The following is a 27,774-nucleotide window of genomic DNA, read 5'->3' as shown; positions in this document are numbered from 1 at the left end:
GGAAGCTCCCAAACCGGGACACCAAAGTGTGACACTGGCTCACCCCCAGTGCAGGGAACTTTGGAGGGCCCCAGGGAGATGCTGCACCCCAGGACTGACTCTGCCTCCCCACCCTGTGACTTTTCAGACAGCCTCACTGCTGCCCACCCAGTGCTAACACCCACCAAGGCCATGGGCAGCTGGGGGCAGGCAGAAGGACTTGCAAGATGCTGCTTTTGAGCTAAGATCATCATGAAACCAAAAACATCTGACAGGTGTATGCTCCTGCATGCAGAAGTTTCAAGAATCTTTTGTGGTTGTGTATTGGTGCAGCAGGAAGGGGAAGGAGAGGGAGAATAGAGAGAGGAGAGTGAGGTCAGACTGAGCCCCTGGAGCTCCTCAGCACCAAGCCCCAAGCATTCAAACAGACAAGGAAGCCACAGTGACAAGTGTATCCTAACCTACAGTTTTATAGTTCCACTGAAACCTAGAAAACAATGCCGGGACAAGAAAAAAAATCCAGACATAGCCAAGACCCTTCCCATATTTTGCTCTATCACAAGGAAACAACCAGTAATATTTTGCTAAACGCTATCCCTTTCCCAAATGCTGTACCACAAGATGATGCAATTTGTTACAGGTTTTGACTGGAGGGAGAAAAGACCATTCTGTTTCCCTCCAACAGTGTGGGAGAGGACAACTGGGAGCCCAGCCTCAGTGGAAAAACAGTAATTGCTTTCCAATAGAAGAAGTATCAAATAATAAGCATAGCTCAAAAGAGAAAAGCTGTTCTCTTAGGAAACTCCTCTAACACTGAGGTACAGGGTTTGCAGACTAGTACAACAGGGCCAGTGTAGGCAACAGAGTAATTTCATTTTCACAGATCTCCACATGCTATGAGCAACAACTTTTGGGCCAGCAATGTCAGCTGTGAACAACACAAGAATTCCTGGCTTTTGAAGACACGGTAGCAAGCACAGCTGGTGAGAAGACCTGAGCACCAGTCCCTTGTGGTCAAGGAGGCAACAAACATATCTTGGAAGAAGCAATCTCACATAGCTTTGAAGGGTTTGATGTATCTGGGAAAGCCAAGAGGTTCTCCCACACAGTGGGCATGTTTCTCAGTAGATGGATTCCAGATACACAGTTAAGATGGGCTTCAGCATGGCACATCCACATTTGGGATGCTCCCTATGATAGGTTTCCTGGAATGTACAAGTAAAAAATTCCCCCCAACATGAATGTAGGACATTGATCTATTGCTGTCCTGTTTCTCCTCCACAAAGCTGGCCTTGGGGCACAGGGTTTCTGCACTCATTCCCCCTTGCTTGCTCAGGCTTGTAAACTGCCATCCTGTTGTGCAGGCTGTTCAAGGTTTATGAGATCCTTCTGGAGATGGAAAAAGCAGTGTGAACTTTAAACAACAACCTGCAGCCTCGATGCTGATGGCAAATAATCTCTGACACCTCTGAGGTAATTTTTTGGGATATGGAAGTTGTCAACTGCTAGAACAGCCATCAGTCTAACATGACAAGCAGATAAGGCAAACATGCTTTGCTCCTCAAGCTCCCTGAGAACAGAATAGGGAAAAGCATGGTATCTTGAAATCCATGTATCACATAAAGATGCAAGAGACTCAGACTCTGCTCCATCTATATTGATCTAGATTGACAGTAACTCGCAAAAATCAGTGATTTTTTTTCCAGCTTTCAACAATGTAACCAAAACCAGACAATTGCCTCAAAATCATAAGCCTGACTTTTATTTAATCTCAAGGAGGCCACTGGCATAATTAACAGACGGCATCCGTGGAAAGTTTGCTTAATTTTTGCAGTACATTTGGGAATTCGGGGGCTATTTCAGTTTGAGACCTTATCACTTCTTCACTCCAGGGCCAGCCAGAACAAAGGCCAGGAGTCACCTGCCTTTCATAAGCTCTTCAAGCCAGGTATTAAAGTCCTGTAATGCCTCTGGGGAGCAATCTGTTAAAAACAGCTGATCTACAGGAATGTCAGCCAGGGACCAGAAATTTCTCGTTCTTTGTCAACACAAGCTTTTAAAACTCTTCCTAATAATGAATGGACAGATGTCACATCAACTTTACACCCTTGTCAAAACATCAGGGAGAAGAATAATCTGTTTTGCTTGCTCAATTTTTGGGCTACAAGAGGATATTAGTCTATGTAGCTAAATTAATATATGGACTTAAAGGAAAGAACTGTGGCAGCAGTTTTTCAAGTGCTTTGCAGAAGACACCATTTTTTCTTTGCCTAAGATTGTTCTCCCAAGACTTGAGCAGAGTTTAACATTTTCTGTCATTATACTATACAAACTTTTACACTGTAAATATTTATGTAAATACCTACTAACCATTTTGGTAGCTCCCTCTCCGAAGCCAAACCAAGATGTGTTTTGATAGGTCTGCAGAGTTCTTTGGTACTAATTTTCTAGACAAGCAGTGGGTGAGGTGACTGGACCCTTACATACTTCTGAGTCCAGCACCCAGCACTGCTAAACATCTCATATTAGATCTCGGAAGAGACAACGTGCTTTGTGACACCAAGAAGCCATGAAGCTGAAAGCTGCATTTCCTGAATGCACTGCTCCTGTCTCTGAAGACTTGGGCTATAGCTGGCCTTATCCTCGAGCCTGATGTGAGGTGCTTAACAATTTAACCACTTCAAGCAGCCCAAAGTCGCTCCCCTGCTAGATGTGTGAAAGGCTCAAGACCCTACAAACGGCTGAGGGAGGAGGGGCACTCAGGAGAGCTGTGACTGGACCAGGAGAGAAGACATAAATAAATCCTTCGATGATGCAGAGGTACCTCTCTCTCCTCAGGCAGGAAGGTTCCCCCTGAAGGTCACCTGGGGGTACAGCATCAAGCCGCCGGGAAAGCACCGGCTTTCTCATCCTGTCCTTTTTAGCTTGAGAAGAAAGGGTTTCTCAGTGTTCACACAGTGAGGACAAAAGTAAAAGGTCCTAAACACTGAGGCTTTGTACATGCCCATCTGTCGGTGGCACAGTCACTGTGCAGAATGAGCATTCCTGAAACCTCAGTCGAGCCCAGACTCCCTTTTGAACACCCAAGACGATGATACTGCACAGTGCTGAGGAACTACCTCGAGCCTATGGTCTGACAGCCTCAGGCCAGACTGAGCTGAAAAGGGAAGGAAAATGTGCTAAGCAGGGGCTGTGCCTCAAAGGTCTCCTGGGAGGAGCACAGAATCAAGAATATTCGGAACAGGAAGGACCACTGAGCATGCACAGGTATACCTGTAATGACCAAGGAGGGAGGGCTGAGCCCAGTGGAAAGAAAAGATGATCAAGAAAACAGAAGGATTTGAAAAAATGTCCCTAAGTACATATTGCTAAATAAGTGAGCATGAGAATTCTCCACCACTGAAATGACAGAAGAGTGTAAAGAGCTGCTGCTGCTTCTCCTGGCTTCACTGCAGACTCTGAACTGGCTTTCTCCCACCCATACATACAAAAATGCAGATTCACGTAGGCAAGTATTGTCATATAGAGAAAAAAAAAAAAAAAAAGAAAAAAAAAAAGAATATTTATGGTAAAATAGGCAGTGATGATGATGGGATGATGGGGATGGAAGAGACAGACTTCATCAAAACCATAATATGTAACTGCACAAAACTGGCATCAATCTTAGAGCTGGTTGTCTCCAAACCTGCAGGGAAGTGTGACTAGAAGGCAGAGAACAGGGTTTTTTACAGAGTTAGAGACCTTGAAAGTTTTAGGTGATTTTTATGTAACTTAAAAAAAAAAAAATCAAGATGCTGGTATAATCCTATTAAAAAGTGTTTAGAGCTCTCACAAATCCACAAATCTGTCAAGAATTTATGGGCTTAGGCTTGCAAACACTTATTACCATCTGCACCGCTTACCCTTCATGGAAGGAGCTATTTAGTACTAGGAGTTATAAAGCTGCCCTTATGCTTTTTAACAGACAAAAAATACTACCACTTTTAGCTGAAAAACAGCCTTTCTGAAAAGTAGAGGGAGGAATCAATTTTAAAACAATCCATGAATTGATCATGCATTCCAATATACTTTTTAAAAAATGAGAAGGGTAGGGGGGAAGAAAAGGTAATGTAGGCAGAAAAAAGAAAACAAACAAAATACACAACTATAGAGTGTAGAATAATTCATTTAACCCCACTTCAGAGTAAGACTTTCAAAAATAGAATGCTTTTGGTTTTGCCAGTCCTCCTCTGAAGCTAGGATATGTCATTCTTCCACTTTCCAGTACACTCTCACACAGAGAAGCACAAGACACGAAAAAAAGGAGAGGAAAGGAGAGGAGCCCTACAAGGGGGATTTTAAATTTTGTTTTAAAAAATTAAATTCAAAATGACCAGCAAGCCAAACAACATTTCCAGATGCTGGTAAAGTGAAGGAAAGACTTTTTTTTCACAGAACTCTACTGTTATCCTCAAATTCTAACCCATACTAGTCCCAGTCAGGAAGCTTCTTCCAAGTGGGAATTACCCCCAGCAGTTTTGGTATCGCTAAGGGAAGAGCCTGCTGTCGCTACCAGATTGGGGTCCTGAGACTTTCCACACAGTGCTTGTGTGCAATGTGTGGCTGTAGCTCAGCAGGTCACACAGACATTTCTACAAACTCTACTACTACAGGTTTCCACCCATGTAGGAACCTACATAGTTATCCCGTGCGGACCAGCCCGGGTACAGCTGCATGTGAAGCTGTCGCTCCTTTCTTGCTAGTTCATAGTATTTCGCTTGCTCTTCTCTGGATAACGCGTGCCACTGGGGTGGAGAAAAGACAAAAAGACAAAATAAAAAGCACTAGTGTTGGGGTTTTTTTAAGCACGTTAACAGCAAAGTGTGTTATTTATACATGTAAGTACAGTTAGAATCGATTTTCATAAAAAAGAGATAAAAACAGATGATCTGGCATGCTGACATTCATATTTTATTTACAACTCTAGATTATAACTGCAGTTAAATCAACTGAACAACAACTAATCATTTATGTGCACTCAACCCCTTTGTCTCCTGTTGAGAGAGGAGAATTAAGAAATCTGAACAAAAACAGACAGGAGGGGAGATGGTCCAGAAGTTGAACCACTTGTCCTGAGCCAGAACTCAGTTACAGATTTGGAGGCGTCTCCCCCACTGGTACTTCCTCACCTCTTCTAGCTTTTACAGGTGCTGATACTGGTACTGTGCTCAAAGGTTTTTCATTTCCCATTTACTTTTCTGCCTATCTTGGGGCGAAGTAAGAATCTAAGATTTTTCATCAACCAGTCATGGAAATGATACTGAAATAACACTGCTATTAATTAACTCTTCCCCATTAATGACCCCACCGGCAAGAAGTGCCTGTGAAAACTAGAAAACAAACCAAGGGTTTAGCCATTTCCCTACCATTTTCACAAAGGTAGAAAAACACCCTACCCAGTTTCAGGCCCTGCTTGTGCTTGTCCATTGTTACCTACCCTTCGACCGAGGATTTGGTTGATGGCTGCACTCTCTTTCAATGTGCATTCTGCTACAACTTTTGCTCTCATTTCCTTCATATACAACATAAATGCATTAAGAGGTTTCTTTATGTGTGGCTTCTTTTTCTCTTCTTCTTTTTTGGAGTCCTGATGTTTTCTGAAGAGTAAAGATATAACAGACAGAGACCTCACAGTGAGAACCCCCTGTGAATTTATTAAATTAATCCCCTCAATCTCTCTAATATTAATCCTCAGCAATCTCTGGGAAGAGGACCAGAAGGTTCTCTAGAGCCTTCACCCTGGCTGCTGTATGGGAACAGTCTTAAAAGCATTACAAGAAAACTCACCTAACGTTTATGCAACATCACCAAGTACCCTCTGAGCCCCTTGGAACCTTGGAAGGACATGGGCTCCAGAAAAATTGAGCTCTCCACAGGAAGAGCTTGAGAATGATAGTAAATAATTACACCCCTTTATCAATGGGCTCTTGTCTTGTCTAAACTTGTTACCAGCTCCCTGCAGCTTTGAAGAAGCCATTTTTTGATTTTTGTCTCATGTGGTGCATCTGTTATCTCAAGGCTTCAAACTAGGCACTGAGTAATAGAGAAACTGGTCAAGAAGTGTGAATCTCGATCAAGAAAATTCCACTTCCTTTTGAAACAGGTGAAATTAGTAACTACTTGCCTATGTCATAGAATGACTCAAAGACTGCTACCATCGTTTGGACACACTTTGGTAGGTAAACCACATTCAAATCAATTATAACAAAAAAGGAAAAAAAAATTGAAAAAAATATTTCACAGCAAAAACATCACAAACCCAAGTCTTTTTACAAGCCACACATGCACAGGGGATGCTTTGAGTATCCCAAAGAGAAGAGAGGGGAAGCAACAACTTACGAGCTGTGGAGTGAGCCGACGTCGCTCTGGGAAGATTCCTGTTTGACTGTTGGTGTGACTATGGCCGGGTGAGGAATTCCAGTTGTATGTAAACTATGGTGTGGCGGGACCATGTGTGGAGGAAACCTAGAGGAGAGAAAGCTGTGTAAATTGTCAGAATAAAAATGAATGAATGGGGAGGGATGTGTACACACATTAAAAAAAAAAAAAACAACTGGCATATAACAAGCACATGACAGCTAGACAAAGCATATGAAAGCTGGCAGCATTAATTAGCAATAAATTAAACATAATGACTCTTCTAATGTCATTAAAGCCAATCTTCCCCTTCATTATCATTACTGACACGAGACATCATGATTTTTAACATTAACAAAAGGCGAATTCAACTGGATGAACTTGTATGAAGGTGGAATTTCAGCTACCTGAAATAAAATCCACCAGTCCATTTCTTTGCTAAGAAATTATGTGTGGCAGCCAAGGAATCAATTTTTATAGTTTTGAATCATGTTGCAAATTTAGGATGACATCTTTTATTCTATATTGACAGCAAAATAAAATATTAATGCCAACACATTCTAGGTGCATTTTTGATAATACTTATAGATGCCTCATTAGCTACATTTTGTTGATGGAGCAAAAGAAAATATTTATTTGTGTCTAATAAATCTCTGAGCCACACTGCTTTAACAGAAGGTGGAAGATTGTGGAATTTTTGATCTATTAAAGTAACCTAGAAAGGCTTTAACAGTCTAGCCTTTATAAAGAGAAAAAAATGTTGTCAGCTTTATGGTTTATGGTCATATACATGGACAGATCCCGGTCCTGCAAATGGATTCAGAGGGATATGCAATCCTTCTGCATGAATCTAATTGCTTGGTCGGGATCACAGCACAAACATGGCACAATCATTCAGACTTTTTACATTTTAACAGAAATGAACAAACTTCTTAAAAGCAGGATTGATTTATATCATTGTTTCTCAACAGTCTCAGACAGGTTTTGCAGTGAATAAGGAAAGCACAGCATGACTGACTGCCTTCCCCCTATAAGTCAACAGGTTTCCAGGGAATGGGTTCTAGCCTAAAATTATGTTTCAGAAATAACTTTTCATCAATACACCAGAATTAAAGTGATCTGGCAAGGGCTTTTCTCACTGCAAATCCCCACTCTCATCCCAGATTTTGAACAATCTGATCCAAGTAAAGTAACCCAAGATTATGGAACACTCAATGGGATAAATAATTATTTCTTCTATCATAAACATACACTGATTTTTTTCCATGCAACAGGATTTAAAATGGAGTGATATACTATGGATATCGCAGTGTGTAAGCATCAGAAATATAGTGGGGCTATCTTTTTCTCTCCCCTCTTTTAAATTCCAATACGAAACTTAACAATCCCACCCCTATGACTGCCTAGACATTCTCTACATTCACAAGATGACACAGAAGTACTTTCATGAACAAGAGCACTGTCCACTACAAGCTCTGAGGATCTTTTGTCTATCAGCTGGTTGTACTCAGGATGATTAGACAGAACTATTTTGTCTTTGAAGGCAGTGGTGGGAGGAGCAAGGACTGACAGGGAGAATATGAAATTGTTCAAGTTGTAGAGAATTGCAGTTCTTCATGAACAAAGGCACGGAGAGAAGGGAGGCAGGAAGGTGGGATGGCAAGGGAAGAGGAGAATGGGTAGCAAAATGGTCATTCCTACTTCTGCTAAAGACTCACGGACACAAATCGCCAAGTGGATTGTCCAAGTGCCTTCCCACTCTCTGACAAAAGTAGCTGGGAGAGAAGCACACATTTGAGGATATACTTTGGTTCATGGTAGGTCAGAACAGAAGACAATGTCGAGGCTGCAAAGGAGACTGGCATCCTTGTCCAAGTTCTGCCACAGAACTGCTCACCATCAGCAAGACACAAACTGTGCCTTTGTATTTTTTTTCTGTTCCTTCTCTACTTCCATGTGTATGTATTTTGATTGGACATACCTAAAATTTGTTCATACAGAGCCTGGGACCTTCAGACATGGTACAATGCAAATAAAAACTGGCAGTATGAGTTGGATTAAAAAAAAAAAAAATAACTAACAAACATGATCAAAAATAAAACTGGTGGCAAAAACCTGACCTCCCTGAATGCAGTCTAAACACAGTGATAAAAGGTTGAGGCACATCCTATCAAGTGACTGCCCTAGACAAGACCCAGTGTTTCAGAGAGGACTATACTGCTGGGGCTGGCTAGGCCAGAGACAAGGGGACAGTGAAGGATGAAGATGGAGATGAAAAGCCTTCCTTCAGAGAGCAGGCAGGAAGAGCTCTGCTGGTCTGACATGAGGGCTCAGCATGGAGTGCGGTGGGCATGTACCAGCAGGGAGAAAATCTAAGTACAGAGCACAACATACACACATTGTGTGAAAGCCTGAAGGATGGCAAAGCCTCCATGACCTCAGCTGGGATATTTTACTCACTGGGCTCTAAACTCCAGAAACAGCAGCCTTCATCAACAGGCTCAGTGGTTATTTTCAGGGTTTCAGTTTCCATGAGGAAGTGCTGTGTTCATTACCAATGACCATTCACATTTTCATACTGAATCTGTCCAATTCACAAGGCTGTCTACTGGACTTACACACCCATTCCTATGTTTAGGGCTATAAAAACATGCTCCAGAACCCAGAGCTGCTCTCATAATCCCATGGACTTCCACTGGTGGGATGAGGGTTCAGCCCAAAATCTGAGTGCCTGCTCATTTCCATGTTGACAGCCACTCACATGGCAATATGAGCAGGGGAAGGGTGCTAATTTTTAACTTCCTGGCTATACTCCAACTTCAGTAATTACATTCAGCAAAAGTGAATTTCCCCTGAAATTTCAATTACAGAAGGTATTTTCCACTGCCACCACTTAACTGCTGTGCAGTGTTTGTCTGGTGTAATTCTGCTAAATTATTTCCTGATTTCCTCTCACAGCAGTTGTTTTTTCATAGTAGGACCACTGTTTGCCCATCACTCAGTTAGCCCTGTCTCATTTTACCTTAAAGGCATATTACAGACAGGTAATGAAGGATCAAGAGATCTTACAGGCATAGTACAAGCATACAATGTGAGTGTGGAAAGGCTACAAGCAACAACTAGGAGTAGTAAATGGTTAAAACAACCTTAAGACACTACCTTAACAGTCTAAACCATTTATGAAAAGTCACTATTAGTCACCCATTAACCTTTTATAAGCTATTCATAAGCACACTTTAACTAATAAACAGTAATTTCTAAGCTTAGGGAACTAAAGGTTGGGAAGCGCTACAGGCTCCAAAGATCCACACCATAATGCAGGTAAAGATGGGAACTACTTTTGAAGGAAGGCTCTGGAAAACTGTGGATGGAGGGGTGAGGTTTGAGGTCTGTGCTGACTTGGGGCACAGCCAGCACAGCAAAGGCAAGGTTTGCAGCAGGGCCCTGCAGGGCAGCTGCCCAGGGCCAGCATCTCTGGAGGTCAGCATGGGCACCACCAGGAATCTCCTGACCACACCAGACACCTGGACAAGGGCTGTCCCCCTGCTGAGGCCAGGCTGACACAGGAGAACACACATGAAATCATGTATGAGAGCACAGCTTGCCCAGAGGGTGCTCCCATCTACAGGAAACCAGAGAAGTTTCTGGTCTGAAACAAAGGGTAAACACCTTAAATCAATTCATCCCCCAGCACGTGTGCCTGAGCACGTGCACACGTACGGGCTTCTGTCAGAGACAAAAAGAAAGGCTCCCTGAGTATATGCACACCCCTCACCTTCGCCTGAGACATTCACCAGATTTTTTTTTTCTCTAGACAAGTATTCCATGAATTGCAATAAACACCCTAAAAATTCTAAGCAGCTCATTATACACCACTGTCTCCTTTTATGGCTCCAAGCCAGAATATAATGATGAGTCTTAACTTGTTAAGGACAACTAATTTTTTGTTCCTGGCTGTCTCAGGGGCTTCTCTCTTACTCACTCTCACTTTACTTCACTGTTGACATGTTTCTGTTAACTGGATGTCATCTGCCTGCCTTGATTTTATGCACAAGCAGTGGGATGCATTTTTCTGTGCAACAATTCTGCTTTGAGTTGCATTAGATTTGTCATTATTCTCTCATTTTCCCCTTGCACTTGTAACATTTCATCTATTCCTGCCTTATTTTTTGAGCCACGGTGCACCCACATTATGGTTTATACATGATCTTGCTCCCTTTGAAGCCGGCAGATTTCAGAGCCAGCCCTCGTCAGGAGAAGTGCCTGCTACCAATTTAGCAGGCTGAGGGCCCCGAGCTCCAACAACTCAATCTAAAGGGGGTCACAGGGTGGCACAAGCGAGTGTCAGCAAGTGCTGTTTAATTGCCAATCTAGGCTTCTCCATGGTGTTTAAAGTATAATGACCCATCACTTAATTCTGAGAAGTCCTGGCCCTGCTGCTGAATGGAATGAATATCAAAGGATGTGCTAGAACAGGGCAAGGAGCCTACATTTCCTATAACTGCCATAAGTATAATAGACCTCTACTTCTGTCGTCCCATTACCACAATAATGTATTTAATTTGCTGTGTACTCTTTTTAACTAGATACCTTTCATAAAATCTATCTTGGGAATATAGCCCCCCTTGCTTCCACATCTCCCCCCTCCCTCAAATGACTAGCCTCTCTAATAATAATTAAACTAAATCAAGCTCTACTTTGCCTCACACCATGCCTGCAAGTCTTTTATAGATATTAAAAAAGATTAAACAGGGGGAGGGAACCATTGCTTAAATTTGCAGCTCTCTCCCCAGCCTAGTATTTTTTTCCGTTCTGGAACTACACTTTTTTTTTTTTTTTAAAGTTGATTTTCCAGTTGTCTATTTGCTGGACCAGCATTTTAATTTAAATTCTTGTTTTTTTTGCTTACTTATCTAAAGCACACACCACACTGTTTTCCCACCCATTCATTCACGAGCCCTAGGCACAGATTTCCACTTCTCAATGAGGTGTGCTTCCCCCCATCCTCACCAGTCTTTTCCTCCTTAGATCATCTATGCACCAACGGTCACATGTTAAACTGCAGAGATGGAGAGGAAGGGACAGAGCAGGGAAGAGATGTGGAACCTTGCTATGTAATGCATGCTAATTTAATTATGTGCCATCATCAAAATGGATTAGCTGTTTCAGCCCATCAAGAAAGTCTAAACTTCCACCGATTTAATTAACCAGGCTGAAAATCAGATGAACAGAAAATAAAACTATCATTAGGAGCAATTACTGATTACTTAAACATAGTGCTGCCAACCAGTTTGTAAATAAAACTAGCAGCCCCTGGAAAATTAGATGGAATTAATTGGAGGTAGGGAGGGGGAGAAATATATACTTCTAAAGCTTTTGAGGGTCAGGCAGGCCCTTTTATGTTGACTATTAGTGTTTGGAGCTTTGGGAGGGGAAAACACAGCACAATAACCTTCCTCCCAACTCTGCTGAAGAGCAGTCCTCCTCCCTCCTGAGCCTTCCCTCCCACGCACACAGCGCTGCTCTGGCTGATGGCCACCGAGAAAGCAAAGGCTATCACAACTTCTTCCTTTTTCAACATTACATTCTCCCAGCTCTTTCATTTGGTTTGGCTTTTAAAGGTGGCTTCTCACTCCTCCACCTCTCTAAGACAAATTCTTGAGGCCCAATGACAGCATTAGGACACCACCTTCTCTTCACATGGGAAGGCAGCCCTCGCCCTCTCCTCCACCCCACCAAAAAGCTAAGGATGGATGTTTAACTAAAGTGCTTTCAGAAATCTGCTGCCTAGATGAAATGCTTTCCTCTCCTACAGAGAGTGGGAGGAGGAGCTACATTTGCTCTTGATTTAGGACCTCAGTATTTGAACTCACCTTGACATGGAAGCATTGACGGTCAGAGCTGTTGGGTAAGGGTGACGGAAACCCCCTGTTGTGATTGGGTACACTGGCTGACCTTGCCTGGCAAAAAAGAAGGGAGAGAGAGAATGAGAGAAAGGAAAAAAGGGCTTTAAAAAAAAAAAAGAACAACAAAAAACTTCTCTCTGCACAGTAAGCTTTATTCTCATTTGATCAGAACAAAAATCTTGGGGATTGTACAGCAAGGATCAAAGGAAAGAAACACAGAACAATTTGAATGCCATAAATCTGATAGGAATGGCTAATTAAATTTTATAACCTCTGCTTATGTCAATAGAGACCCTCTCCCCAAGCTGAAACTAGGTGTTTTGTTGTAATAATTAAAGGCGAAGTCTCGCTTGCTTTAATGGAGCCATCACACTAATTGAGGGCTACACATCCAAAGGAAAACAATAATGAATGTAAATTTATACCAAAATAAAGTACAGTGAATCAAAGGACTTCAGTTGCGCTTTGGGCCTCTTTCGGTATTTAGATCTCGGTGAGAAAACATTAAATTAACAGAGCTTAATTTGTAGCCTTTTGTCAGATTAACAAGTGTTGACAAGAGTTACCGGGGGAGAGTCCCCAAGAAGTATTGTGGGTAACCAATAGACAATCACACCTCATTACAATAATTAAAAAATACAGCAACATGCAAAACAGCATCCTCATGAAAGACACACAACTTTTTCTGATGGAGGTTTGTCTGTGCTGGCTAGCTCGTTTCATCTGTCTTTCAAATACATCATCTGACTGGGCAGGATGCGTTTGGGGTGGGTACTATGCCAGAAACACGCCGGCCAGTGGAGGATAAATGGGTTGGGAAGTTGATGGTGAAGTGCAAGTGGCAAGGAGAGGGGAAATGAAAAACTTGGGTTACTTCTCTGAAGTTGGCCATGCGACTCTCGTAGAGCAAAAGCCAGTGTGATGGGGGTGTCACCCCTCAACACAAATCACTGGGAGAAGCTGTAAGAGCTGTGGTAGGCGAGCACACCATGGTGTTGACTTGTTCTGAAGCAGCAGGGACAACAGAGGTGGCCATTAGCACCTGTCTGGTGAAACTGGCCACATATGGCATCATTCAAGTGCTCTGGCAGCCATGGCATGAGGTCCAGGAGGACAAACAAAGGTCTGCACAAATACAGACACCCACATGAGCAATGGAGTATCGGTCAGTGAAGAGTTTCTTCCCTGTGCTCTCATGTCTTTTATATCATTGACTTTTGGCACTACCTGAGTGTATTTGTTTCAAATGTTGAGAATGTTCTTTGAGCTAAGGAGCTCCATGCAGTCTACAATTGTTCAGGGTGTCCTTTGGAAAAGGTAAATCACCATAAACGAGGAAGAATTTCAGATTTCAGGGAGCAATGCTTTGGATTTTTCTTCTGCTCATGATGTGCTCTTCTGGAGAAACAACATTCAGCAGAGGTGATGGACATGCTCCACCCTCGGGGTGGGAGAACCTCTACCCAAAATAGCTGCATGACCTCCCAGAAGGAAGGGCAACCTGCAAAATGGCCAGAAGCTCCACCTCTCCTGCAACAACACTTTTATGCTTGAGAAAGGCCTCCAAGGCCTCTGATGCCACCACCTCTCCTTGTGACCTCCTGCCCTGCCCTGCTCTCCTATGTGCTGTTAAATCCAGTTCCTCATGGAGGAACTTGTGGAGAGGAATTTCAGTACAACTGGCCAAACAACCTCAAGCAGGAGCAAACTACTTTGAACTTTTGGCAATTCATTTCTATAAAAAATATGATCACCCCAAAATAGTGGAGGCCTATTACACGAGAAAAACAGAGTAACAGTCTTGATTTATAATGTAGAGGACTGTTGTATCCAGCAATACAAAATTATTTTGTAAACATTTATATCAAATATACTACACAAAAGGCTTAGGCAGTGCTTAAGTGTATTATAAACCTATTGAGAGGTGGCAACATAAGAAAAAAAAGAAAATAAGGACTCAATTACTGCTGGAAACCTCATAGCCAGCAAGGCTCTGCAAGTGGGATCTGAGATGTTGAAAATAAAACAAAACCCCAAACTAATTTTCCAATGCCTTTTCTTAGCCAGTTTTAAAGTAAACTAATTCCTTTTTCTTGTTTAAAATTCCATTCCTCAGATGCCAACTGCCAACTGCCCAGCTGCATCTCAACTAGGAATGCTGCTCACTGGCCTATGTAAAGCTCTACTGTTTCATAAGAAAAACAATAGGGTTTTCAATAGATAAGGCAAATGAAATTTAAAATTGCAAATTTGTAGTGAGGATGGCCCTAGTGAAAAAAAAAAAGGGTCTGTGAGAACCACCCTGAACCCCTAGAAAACCAAATCCAAGAAAAACTTATGTGGTGCAGTGTAAGGGCAAGAACAAGGAAAGGACATTTCTGCAGAAGGGTTTAAAAATTCATGCTTCATGGGCTGTCAGCTGGTTGGGATGACACGCAAAGCTGTGTCTAACTGCTCAAGTTTGTTTATGACCACATGACCTGGCATATATTTTAATTAACCTTCATGAGGTGGGTAAATTCATAACACTCACTGAAGTGGCAGTTGGCAAACAAACTCATCCCAATACATGCACACACACACACACACACACACACACATGAACATATATATTTTTATGAAAGTTTTACACATCAAAAAAAGAAAAAAAGAAATTAAAAAAATGGAACTCCTTACTGTGGTACTAACCATCCTAGCGGATGGGGGATTTGTCCTACAGTGCCTGGTGATAATGGATAATAAGGAGATATATCTGGAGGATGTGGAGGCCTTGGAATTCCTATAGAAAAGGAACATAAAGCAGCGTCAGTACTGAAATGTGGAAATAAATAAAATATAAAGAAAAAAATGCCTATGTTTCTAAATTTCTGTCAACTTACTTTTATTAAAGTATTTGTGCCTTCACTTAGAGTTTTCAAAGGCTTTTTCACATTCTCATTTTTTAAACAAGAAAGAATGATGTTATTCACTCCCTCAGTCACCTCTCCAGTCAGAGATAACTATTTTCGTTATTTAAAATTCAGCAGTCTCAGATACAATTTTGGTGTGATGCTATACTAGATATTCTCTTAAATGTTCAACACAAAGATGCACTCTGCAACAACCTCATGGTTGTTTTAGTTTCAAAGTCAGCCAAAAGACCACATGCCCTACCCATGTGGTGACTGGGTACTCAATAACATGGCAGTATTCCAAAGTAATCTCAAGAACAAGTTTAAAAGTCGTTAAAATTGCAAATAATGTTTGCTTTTAAGCAAACCTAGGAAAGCTTTTGTGAAACCAGGAGTGGAGGTGAGGGCCCCTGGAAATGTTTGGTAAAACCAGGGGCAGGTGTTGAAGGTGTGCAGGGGAGGATAGAGAGCTCACCCATCCTCTCTGGATGAGGTACAGCTCCTACTCAGAAAGCAGAAACCAGCTCCAGACACAAGCCTTAAATATGAATGCTCCTTACCTTAAGAGCAAATAGGAATTACTCAGAGGAGTAAGGGTTACAAAGCTGGGTCTTTCAATTAACAAGCCATGGCACAATTACACAGCAGAAGCAAAATTAAAACAGAGAGCATTAGAAAGAAGGGGTACGTATTCAGGGCTAAAAATTATTTTTTTAAGTCACTTGGGAAGCTTTTAATGTCTAAATTAAATCTCCTTGTGTGACATTTTCATGCAGACATAGCTTTTTCTCCATTACAAAACCCAAACAGATTAACTGGGCTTTAACCATCCAGTGAGCTATTTGCACACTTGAAAGAATGTTCACAGAAGAAAAGTAAACAGTCTACAGACGTTAATCATATGTTTTACGATAGCCATTTAAAAGCTATTCCCTGTACTACCATTATTTAAATGAGAGGTTGACTATGCCATTCACTTGCAATACCCAGGGATGGTGAGATGGATTCCTTTCAAGCCATGTGAAGTCAGCATTAAGCACAATTAAAAGGGGGCCCCAGTTGAAGCATATCAGGTGACAACCAGCTAATGCACAGTCTCATTCAAGGGCTGGAGTTTAGATAAATTATCTGCATAAGTTAGGGCTGACACAGAGTGATTCCTTTGACATTAATTCTGTTTCTGATGAACTTCCCAATTAACTAAATGGGGTTTGGATTAACAAAACCAAAAACCACTGTCACTAGGAATTCAGTACAGCCTGGAGAAATAAGATTGACACTGTTTGACTTCTTTGGGACCTCAGGTTAAAAAGGGACTCTTAAAAAGTTAGAATAACATGTAAATTCTACTCTGTAACACCAATAAATCTAGTCAGGATTTTACGTGGTGCTCTATATTCAAGCAGAGTGCCCTTCAGGCTGAACTTAGAGTTGGGTAGACTTACATTGGGGAAAAGAGTTGCAAGTGTAAAGCTGGAGCTAAGTAGTTACAGTGGATGAAAATTCAACATTACAGAAGAAAAATGGCTGAACTCCTGACACAGAAACAATGGGATTTGGGGAATTAAAAGAGATTCATTTTGAAACCGGTCATGACCCACCACCTTTAAAATTCCAGCTGCAATTTTGTAAGTGCAGATCACAGAATGTACATGTTTAATTCTCTGGGTCGTGCATGCAAACCAAGCACTGGTAGATTGAACTACCAGGTGGGGTATCATGCTTGGAAAGAAACACTCCTGCAAGCGACCCCACACATGCAACTCTGGTGTCACCCTGCAGAAGCTCTATGAAAATTCACCCACTAGGTTTCCTTCTGAAGTCTAATTGGCTTAAAAAGAAAGTATTTTATCTGGGTTTGACATTTTACATGCCCCCTTTGGTGCTCCAGCATGGGAAATCCATTTTCCTGCACTCGTCTCCCCCGATGCGCAAAAAGGGAAGATCCACCCACTCTCAAAAGAAGCCCCAGAATACTTCCCACCTACCTGTTTTGGGATCTACGTCAGCTGGTAAGTGTGGAGGAGGGTTTCCTGGTGTGAAGTGCTCATTGCTGTATGTGATAAGCGGCGTAAGAGGGTGTACATGGTGTGGGTGCTGCACAACTGGCACTTTGTTAGACTGTCAAGAGAAAAAGGTTGACACTGTTAGAGCAGTGCTGGGCATCCCCCCACTACAGCATGAGGTATGACATACAAAAATCTGAGTAGCCAGGATTTCAGTGTGATCCTCAGAATTTTCCAGATTCCTTCTTGGTGTCACCCTTGCAGTTTTCCCACCCTCTTGCTTAAAACCTCCTCACACACTCTCTCTGCTGTTGAGGTTCTTTAATCTTTTTGACCTGTCATGCTCCTGTACGGAGCAACAGCAATTCTTTAAAATTTTTCCTTTCTATTTTATAATCTTGTGCTTCACCTCCAAGATGCAGGCAGACTCCTCAGTGAGGGGCTGAGAGAGTCCCCCATTTAATTAGCAAGAGACCCAAATGCTCACTGACCTGTAGGTCTTTTCCTTTCCCTTTCCTGTCCTCAGTCTCAGTTCTGCATTTTACTGCTCATTGCAAATACTCCAGATAAAAAGCCTTTGTAGTGCTGGAGTATTCCCTTCATCAGCAAGCATTAAGCTGACAAGCGATCACCTGCATATTTTATATATATATTTTAGAAGAGCTGATTAATTATCAATTCATCAGAGAGCATTAATAAATGGAAACTGGATACTGATTAATTAGGCTACTAAAATATTCAGCTATATAAATAATGGCAAAACCCCCCAGATAAAGCCATTGAAATTAACACTCTTGTAGGGGGAATAATCACGTAGATATCATGAGGTTTTCCTCATCACATTCCTAGCTCTGGGGAAAAAAAATTATTTTTCTCAACAACAATTTTTAAAAAAATGTAAAAAGGAGTGAATGAATGAAAGAAAAAGGCAGGCTGAACTGTAACTTACCCTTACAAGATCACAAAGAAAAAATTAAGCTGAAACCAGCTGAACCGCTGGACCATTTACTGCGAGTAATCCAATTGCAAAAAACCCTATTCCCCATAGAGGATTTTCACTAAAATCCTACAACAGGGACATTTAACCAGATTAGGTACCAGCAAAGATAAAGAGGCTGGTATTAGATGATGAATGGATTAGAGTCAGGTTTCATTTTAGAATGTGTCTTCATTTCCTTTTATTACTTTAAGTAAGGAACAACTTGCATTAACATCAAGTAAAAGGAATCACATTAAAATAAAGTAGTGATACCATGGTGGCTGCGATAGCGCCGCTGCTGTTCAGGGCCTGCCAGCACTCTCCTGTCACCCTCCTGCTCCAGGATGGCTCCAAGCCCACTGCTCATTCCCCAGCACCCCCAAACACATGCACACACCCTCACCGTGTCTAAGCCACCTTAGACAAGCTATTGCTATTATCTGATCTGGCTTCCAATGCTCTGAGCTTCCCTTAAAAGCATTTCAAAATAATTCAGTTATTCTTTGGGAAAGAGCTTCTACTATGAGGAAGGAAGAGGGATGACAAACTGGGAGCAAGAAGGAAAAGAAACATCTGTCTTCCCTCAATAAACAAGAAATCTCTCCATCATGCTTTGGCCAAATGAAGCCCCTTTGGCTCCCCCAGCACTTGCCATAAGTGGCTATTTGGGCTAACTGCTTTCATAACTGCAGAAAAAACTGTGCATCCAAAACAAGCCAGCCAAGAGCTGTACCTGTGCTTCCCACACCTTCTCCTGTGTTCTTCACCATGTTCATCTCTTTCTGCCACCCTTAAACAGGATGATTCCTCTCCACCACCAAGCACTCGGCACAGGGGATCTCCCCTGTCAAGTGGCCACCACACAGGAAAGAACGTGGTCACAACAGCCAGTGCAATGATTAACAGCACGTTGTGTTGCTGGGTTGTGGGTCAGATCTGCCAGCTGAACAGCCAAGGACAACTTCTGGCCACACAGATCCATAATGGTTTCATATAAGGAGGAGATATGAGGATTTGGCTCTCCAGTTCAAAAAGTCAAAGGAGATGCTCTAACCCAAATCTGTTCAAGTGAACCAACCTAAGCAGTCCAAAAGTAACTGAAAGCTTTGGTAGGGGTTTCACCTAACAAATTATATTTCACACCACACAAAGTAGCTGGCATCTACTCAACAACACATGACATTACAAGCCAAATGACCAGTTGATGGGGTTCACAAAAATGATCATTTCCAATAAGAGCTATTTTTTTCTGGACAAGAATTGTGTGAACGCCTGCTGTTAGGTGACCCACAGTGTGGTCCCATTTATTGAAGAAGTTAATACATGCTGTAGCTTTGTGCTCTCCCAACTCTATCTTCACAACATTGTAAACCTCACCCAGACCCTGACAGACATTAAGTGCTGTCTTCCACAGAGAGCTTATTTTCACAGAAACTGGAGCTGGTTAGTTAAAAAAATAAGTAGAATAACATTAGAGGGTCAGACTTAAGCCGACAAACAAGAAACAACACGTGAGAGGAAAGCTGGAATGACATGGCTCCATCACCAAAGCCAGATGTACCATAGGGGGTGACATGTAAACTGTGGGACACCACCACTCCTTGCTTTGATATACCAAGACCGCCTGCAATATCTCCACAAAACAGAACAACTGCTAAATTATTATGTATTGCACTTAAACATGTTTCTGAGACAAATAAAAAGCAAAAGGAAAAAAAAAATCGACAACTAAGAGTTTGAACCTTAAGTCTGTAATTTTTTCCCCTGGTAAGTAGTTTTTGTTTAGGCTACTACCATGAACTCAAATGAACCACTCATATAAATGTGCCAGGGTAGGATACTCTTTTGACACTCTGATGATGCTGGGGCAGAGGTGGGGGGAGAATGTACCAGGAGAAAGGAAGAAACTGTCAAAACATGGTCAAAAATATGCTCTCTGGGACAGAGGAGTGTGAGCCACTTCCCAGGGAGTTGGTCTGCCTCTGTACCACTACCCAGGGACAGGTTTCCACTCTGTTTTTCACTGTTTAGCACACACTGGGGAAAGGAACCATAACTCCCCTCAGAACAGCACACACAATTTGCAAGCCAAGCTAAACATCTGTAATATGCTAAACAAGCTGCTCTTTAAAAGTACTGTTCCTGAAGTTAACTAAGCTTCATTGGAAAAGAAAAATAAAGGGCTATCTGGGAAAGAGCAGGATTAATCCTGCAGATGCATCTTCCTTTGAAGTCAATGGGAGCTCTGCCTGAGTAACAAGTGTGGTCCTAACCCCATCCACTGGCAATGAAAGGTAAACCACAGAAGCCATCAATAGGAGACACCCATTAGATGACTTTAGACATCCCCCTGCAAAAGGCAGTATTTTCCAATATACATTTGTGAGCACTTTATCAAGGGCACTTTTAAGCTAAGAGCCATTGTGAGATGCAGGCGTTTCTCTTGCAAACTGAAGAGTTCCATTTATGGTTCTGCCAGGCATGGGAAGGGGAACTGCCCTGGTACACACAGATTAGCATCAGGACATGTGGTAACAGGACAGGAACAAGTGGAGATTTCTCAAGAGGAATCCCCGCACCTAAGAAGTACCAAGCCCTCTGCTGATAAATCACCCCTCTCCACCGAAAGCTGAGGTCTCATATGCTAGGTTAGAGGTCATGCTAAAGAGCTGCAAAAAGACAAGAGAAGTTTGCTTTTTCTTGGTTAACTGCTGCCTGAAGCAACCAGAAGAAATTGTCCCCATAGGGGTTCTACTACTAAACATCCCTACGTGAATTTGAAATGCTTCTGGGAGTGCTTAAACACAGATCAGTTTAAACAATAATGGAGCTCTAGAACAAAAAAAAAAAAAAATCCACACCAAAACCACAACAAATTTTGGACTGATTAATGTTTGAAAGGAGTACTGAGATCCATATAGACTAATTTCTGATAGGTGCCTTTAGGGAACAGAAAAAGGTATCTTAACTTCAGATTTAAACTGCAGGGGATTGTGTGTATAAATTGCTGTGTATTAGTCTTTGTTGCATGGTAAGGACATTTCATTAACAGGATGAAAGATGGTTCTATGCGTATACAGCCCAATTTAATACACCCCACTGATGAATACTCCCCATTTATTGAATAAGTTAATACATGCTGTATAAATCAATAGTTCCTAAGTCTCTGAAAGCAACATAGGACTTGCACAAGATGAAACATTGTATTGTTGAGCACACAAAAGAGAAACCAACCTCTAAACAGGAAGAGTTTACTACTGCAATTTCTGCTTGCAAATTCATGGCTTTGGTAAAAAAAACACAGTAGCATATCAACTCTAAGTCAGAAAAAATCATGCCAGAGACACCAGAGGATGCCCTCACCAGGATAACATGGGGCTAGTAAAAGCAGGTCTGCACAAAAAGCCACCCAGGCTGAAAACAAGCCACCATGCCATGGCAGCATCGCAGCGGCCAAAGCCTTCGGCCTCTGACTCCTTTCCAGCGCATCCCGAGGGCAGGGATGCTCCTGCCCCAGCCCAGCCTGCAACTCCAGTAGCTGCACCCCTTTCCCTGACCTGGGTGGCCTCTGAAATATCCTGCAAGCCCTGCCTGTGAGGCAGGGAGGTGCTGCAGCCCCCCGGGAGCCCCTCAACACCCCACAACCAGGAGGGATGGAGCAGGTGCTCGCAGCCGGACCCCCGGAGCCCTGGCCCCTTCCTCCACCATCAGAGGAATGAGAGCTCTCCATCCTCCTTAAAACCTATTAACCAAGAGACACCGAAAACAAATGGAGCTAGAGCTCCGCCTGTCTTTTTGCCATGTCCTCCTCTTCCCCACTTCCTTTTCTGCTGAAGAGAGATGGGCCCTGGAAGTGCCTTTATGAGCCAATACAATACAATAAAACAAAAGCAGCACAGAAGAGGGTTTGTCAGCCTTCTCCCCTCCTCCAGGGTGGATGCAGGTCAGCAGTGGTCTTGAATTAGCAGGCCCTCCTGGAGTTGCTCCCTGGGCTTAGCAAGAAGTACCATTCAATACCAGTTCACATTAAAAAATAGGTTTCTCTGTCTTTTCCAGATGATGTTATTGCAGTTATGCTGACTGTGAACAGTGAAATGCTAAAGATGCTCCTGAACTGCTCTGCAATTCCAAAGATGCTTATAAAAGGAGGGCTTTTTTTTCCTAAAGTTTGATCTCTCCCTGATTCTGCCTAGGAATGACATCCCTACACGACATTCACCCCCTCACCAACATTGCTGCAAATACTGAAATCTTTTCCCACTTCCAGCAGAGTCAACACCACCCAAAGCAAAGCATCTGCAAGCACCACTGCAGGTCTGGGGATCACCCACATCAGCAGCCACTCTGGGTGGCACCCCAAACTACACCAAGGAAACTGCATACCATTTAGGTTAACTGAGAAGCTAAAACCAACCAAACCCACCAGCTATATGCAACTTGGTACTCATCCCCTTCAAAAATTCAACACGAGTGATGAAGCATTTCCTGAAAAAAATCAAATATTTAATTTTACCCAGCCCTGTTTCGGTAGTGAAGTCACAATTTATTTTTTTAAGGATGCTTTCACACCTGACTAAGCATTTCTGAAAACTACTTCCCCTTGCTCCTTTATGGCTGATACAGTGGCCTGAGCCCTTTCTCAGTTTAATGTAGCTGATTCCTGCCTAAGGTCCTGCCCTAAGCTAACTGCCCATTGTAGCAGGAGACAAGGCCTCCATTGATAATCACAACTCACCCTGCTAAAAAAAGGCTCATTTTCTTCTTTCACACAAATGATGACAGGACCACTGACAACCATGTGCTGGGACAATACCCTCCCCAGGCAGAGCCTTAAAAAATAACCCCAAAAATCCTGCAACAACTCCCACTGCCCTACACTTAAAATATAAATTTAAAAAAATAAATAAAATGGGCACACACACACAAACACACTTTTGCAGCCTTCTGTTTCTTCCCCTTCCCCCTCTGACCACTTCCCAGGCCAGTGAGTGTCTACCTGCTCCTGCAAGAACTGCTGGATAAAAGAACGGCTGGATTTATTTTCAATAAAACCCCGTGATCTATTAGCAGTCTCTCAGACAAAACAATAAAATCAGCTTCCTGGCTCTAAGTGTCCAGCAATTCATTCATGAAAAGAATAATTTGGGGTTTTTTCCCCCCCTTTAACTCAGATGAAGTGTCCCCTGAATATTAGAGAGCTAAGCCACTGTGCTTGACATTTTTCCACATCCTTCCTGTCAGGGTGCGAAGGTACTGAGGGGAGGGGGTGGGGAAATGAGGATTTAAGATGTTCAGGAAATTTCCACTTAATTTCGCCGAAAGGCAATTATGTGAAATGATCTGGTGACAATTAGCATACGCCAAATCCTCTAGTGTACAAGGGGAAGGACTGGGGTTTAGCTATCTAATTACCGCCTGTTAGTTCCGATGCAGGAGGATAAAACACATTGGTAGTAAAACATTATTAAGTGTGCTCACACTCAGCTTTCAAAGCTGTTGTGGGCTGAAAGTTTACTATGGTATTTGGAGTGGGGTTTTTATTTTTTTCTTTTTTTTTAAGTAAAAGAAAGAAACTTGGGGTTTTAAATACAAGTTAAGTGCTGTAGTCTTGGACAATGTGGTGTAACTCTAATGTCAGGTCAGACCCAAACAAGGACCTGCTACACAAGTGTATAATTTGAGATCCTTCAGCAACACTGGAATTACATCTGCAGCAGTCAGATTTTTACCTTATTTATTCTCTTAAGGCTTCACTGATAAAGAGAAAGCACTCTTCTCACCTGCTCTGCCTCACTTCAGCATATGAATTCACACACCAGTTTCATCATCTAGAGCCCAGAACTGTGGCCTGCATGTATCCAGGCAAGCCTTACACTGAGTATCAACATTAGAGATTATTTGATCAACAGGTGGATTTTCCCATACCAATAAGACAGAATAATGCTCAGACCCTTTAATTTTCAGATAATAAAGCACCCAGATTTATTTCTTCCATTACAAAAGGAGAGGCAGTTTCTTCCCCAATGAGACAAATACTCCGTGCTTTCTCTGCATACTTTAGTTAATTTTAATTCCTAGACAGATATCATCTCTGCAGAGCAGGCAAGCCTTCGTTCATTCTAACAAAGCAAAAAAGCAAAAACACTTGGCATGTATTACATTAAAACTGAAAAATACCTTTTTGCTAATCCATACCAGTACAAGGTGTGCTGGATGCACAACTACTAAGCAAAGAGATGGGTGAAACCAAAGCAGGTCTCTGAACACAAACAGGGTAGGAAGGGGAGAGGCACAGAGCAGTAACACAAGCACAAAAATTAAGAGAAGATGAGAAGCAGAGAAAAAAGCAAATATAAGCAAAATAGCACTTATAATTGCCCCAACAGACCTTGCTCCATGCTTTTGTGTGAATACCTAGTGATGCAATTTGATTTACTGCCCAACATTATCTGAAATACCTCATTATAAACAGCTTTATTTCTTGCTTATAAACCACTTATTTCAGCACTGGACAGACCTATGTACTGTAAAAGAAATAGCTCCTGATTTTTATTAGGGTATCTGTGATTTCTGTCTATAGCAAGAACTTGAATGTGAGGCTGTTAAAAAACTGCAAGAAATGAAAGAAAATTAGCACATATGCCTATACTTTCTTGTGCTTGGCAATTTCAGTAATAACAGTGTTATTAAAAAACTACCATGCACATACACATCTTAAGATGTGATGAGAAGTTTTCAGTACAGCTTTTTAAAACGCAGCATTCACAGCGGACTGTGCTCAACACCGATATAGAACACATGTAGCAAATGTACATTACATTCCTTAACAAATAACAAGGCTCTAAAAACTGTTTTCATTTTTTTATATGCTAAAAACATTACATGCAGCACAATTAAGCAATGCAATTATTAAGTAAATCCAGACCAATTATTTCTTGAATAAATTCAAAAAAGTTTCCTTAAAAATGTTATGTTAAATTCACATCAAAACTGAAACACCTTGCAAGTATTTCAGAAGAAAAGTAACAGGTACATATACACTGTGCTGTCAGGCCTTTTGCCCCAAGTCCCAGTAAAAAAAAAAATCCTCTGAAGGTAAAATATTTGTGAGATCTCACCACCAGTCTTGTAAAACCTGCATATACAACAAGATGCAGCGAAAGAAGAAACATCTAAATAACTGTCCTTTTAGATGAATTACTTTTAGAAAAATTCTACACAATTGTAACTCTTGTTTTATATAAGAAAAGGTAAATAAATCAACTAAGCTGATCAGGCAAAGGTACCACAGAGTACTGAAGTGATAGAAATCCTCCTGCTGGATTGAGTGACTCTGTAAGCAAGTCTGACAGTTAGAAAAGGAAACAGCAGAAACTCAAGACTTCCACAAAACCAACAGTGAAAATGTGATGCATTGTAGAATGCTTCAATAAGTTTCTATTTTCTGTGTGCAATTACAGGTAATGCACAAAACAGGCTGAGGGGTACCTTTACTTTCTGTAATATATAATAATAGGAGAGAGTCTCATGGACTTCTGACAGCAAACACAGAACCACTGTATTAAAACATGTGTTACCTCATATTTATCAGCTTTCAGTTTTATTTTTCATATTCCTTTATCCCCGGGTAAAATAATTCTTATGCAGTGTCCCTAAAATTTTCACCTTTCACACTACAGCTGAGCTTCCTGAAGAACTCAGAAAATTTAACTGCCAACCAAACACAGGATCAAAAGCACCCAATAAATAGTACTATGTACTATTTTTAATAATTAAAACAAAAAATCTCGTTTCGTGTATGACAAGAGTTAAACCATTCCATCTCCAAACCCCCTGAACTGTAACGTATGTGCCCTGCTACAAATCAACTTTTCTTCCTTAAGAAAAAAAACCCCAAAACCCCAAACATTTTTACCTTCATGGTTTCAGAGTTTAGGAAATATCGTACTGAACTGAAGAAAGCTTTGAAGTGGCCCCCTCCGCCCCAAAGGAAAAAAAGAGAAGAAAAGCTAGTGATGTCATGGTCACTGTGTGACTGCCTGACTGCAGATGTAACACGGCTCTACACGCGCACACGCTTCTCCCTCGCTGGTAACCATTGTTCAGCAGCCAGGAATCAACCCCCGAAACCCTGCTGCACACCGGGCTCTGAAACACCGCCCCGCCAACACACCCCGATCCCACCCTGGATGCACGAGGGAAAAAATCCCTTTCCCCCTCCCGCCCCTCCCCAAGCAAACCCCAAACCCGGAGGAGGGAAGGGCGCAGAGGAGGAGCGCAACAACTGTCCCGCTGCACCGGCGTGTCGCGACAGCGGCTCTGCCGCGCGCTCCTCGCCGCTGCTGGCAAATCAAGCGGCATCGAAAAGTCCCGCTTCCCCCTACTAAAAAAGATGATTACCATAAAATAAATAAATAAAAACAATGTAGCTAACAAAGGTCACAGCTGGAGAGCCTTGCATGGTTTCTCACGCTCCCCCCCCACACACACTTTTTTTTTTTTTTTTTTTTTGATTCCACACAGAGGAAGAAAGGGAAGGAGAGGGGGAGAGGAGAGGGAGAGAAGTCACATCAGAAGTTCAATGGTCAAGACGGAAAGCGCGCACGCAGAAAGTGCTACTCACCCAGCAATTCAAATTGAGATGCCAGCAGCCGAACTGCTGGAAGAGAGAGAACCCAGAGGCAAGCGCTCCTCCTTTACCACTCAAATCTTCCATTCCCACTAAAATTGCATCCCTCGGGTACATAACAGCTTTGTCTTTCCTTCTGTTAACCTCAAAAACTTTTTTTCTTTACTGTCTAGATGCCAATTGTGCTGGCTTTGTATTATTTTCCTTGCAGCTTTTCTCTCTCTTTTTCTTTCCCCGCTCCCCCCTTCACTTAAAGTACTGGAAAAGCTGTCTTAAAAGATCAAGATGTCTCCAGTTTTTTGGCCTGGTGTTTTCTGAATGCTCAAAATCCACTGTCATGTTGGCTGTGAGAGGTGTCTTATTTCTAAATTGTCGGCTGCAGTTATCAAAATTTAGAGAAGCCTCCTGTCTTTTCCAATATAGCACTTTACCATCATCCTTCCAGGGAGTGGGGAAAAGACTTTCTCTTCCCCCCCCCGCCCCCCCCACGCAGGTATGTCTGTTCACAAGAGCTAAAAAGCAGTTACTTTGGAAATCAATGACAATGCTACTCCAAGCCAGGTTGCGCAGGTATTACTAAGTGCAGCGAGGAAACGCCGGCCGGCCGTGAGGGAGCATGATCAGTTAAGTGTAGCAAGCATTCACTTTATCTGCAAGATTGTCAAATCCCTCAAAACAAATTTCTTAGGGGGAGAGCTGTAAGAAAAGTGTATTTTCTTGTCATTGTAACACTGAGGTGACATTTGGCAGACCTTTACCATTAGCTCTGTTCTCTCCCCCTCCTCCCTTTTCCCTTAGTATTTAATATTTCTGTAAAACACTGACCTATTGCAACAGGGATGCAAGAGGAACTTTGAGATACAGTGCCCTGGTTACTGTATTTCCCCAAGCTGCTCCTAAATGAGAATTAACAGGGGCATCCGAGAGCATTGCTGAACTGAGCAGGGGTAAAGCCTTCCGCCCTGTGCCTTGCTCTTGCCTATGAGCA

General features: G+C 42.2%; 1 protein-coding gene across 19 annotated transcripts in view; it reads right to left on the bottom strand.

Moving 5' to 3' along the window:
- TCF7L2 (transcription factor 7 like 2) overlaps nucleotides 1–27,774 on the bottom strand; it is a 172,661-nt gene that overhangs the window by 9,896 nt on the left and 134,991 nt on the right. For 5 of the 19 annotated variants that reach the window (XM_085583701.1, XM_085583702.1, XM_085583707.1 and 2 more), the window contains 7 exons: nucleotides 17,161–17,293; nucleotides 14,958–15,060; nucleotides 12,249–12,335; nucleotides 8,094–8,150; nucleotides 6,358–6,483; nucleotides 5,456–5,615; nucleotides 4,656–4,763 (listed from right to left, as the gene is read on the bottom strand). In XM_085583701.1, the coding sequence (XP_085439827.1) occupies nucleotides 4,656–4,763; nucleotides 5,456–5,615; nucleotides 6,358–6,483; nucleotides 8,094–8,150; nucleotides 12,249–12,335; nucleotides 14,958–15,060; nucleotides 17,161–17,293 (774 nt within the window). Of the gene's footprint in view, nucleotides 1–4,655; nucleotides 4,764–5,455; nucleotides 5,616–6,357; nucleotides 6,499–8,093; nucleotides 8,151–12,248; nucleotides 12,336–14,957; nucleotides 15,061–17,160; nucleotides 17,294–26,780 lie in introns of all 19 variants that reach the window. The other 14 variants (XM_021525963.4, XM_021525968.4, XM_085583708.1 and 11 more) reach the window with 6 other exon arrangements.

The sequence above is a fragment of the Lonchura striata genome, chromosome 6 (assembly GCF_050655825.1).
Source record: "Lonchura striata isolate lonStrDom1 chromosome 6, ASM5065582v1, whole genome shotgun sequence".
NCBI lineage: Eukaryota > Metazoa > Chordata > Aves > Passeriformes > Estrildidae > Lonchura > Lonchura striata.
This window is presented reverse-complemented; position numbering and strand designations above follow the sequence as displayed.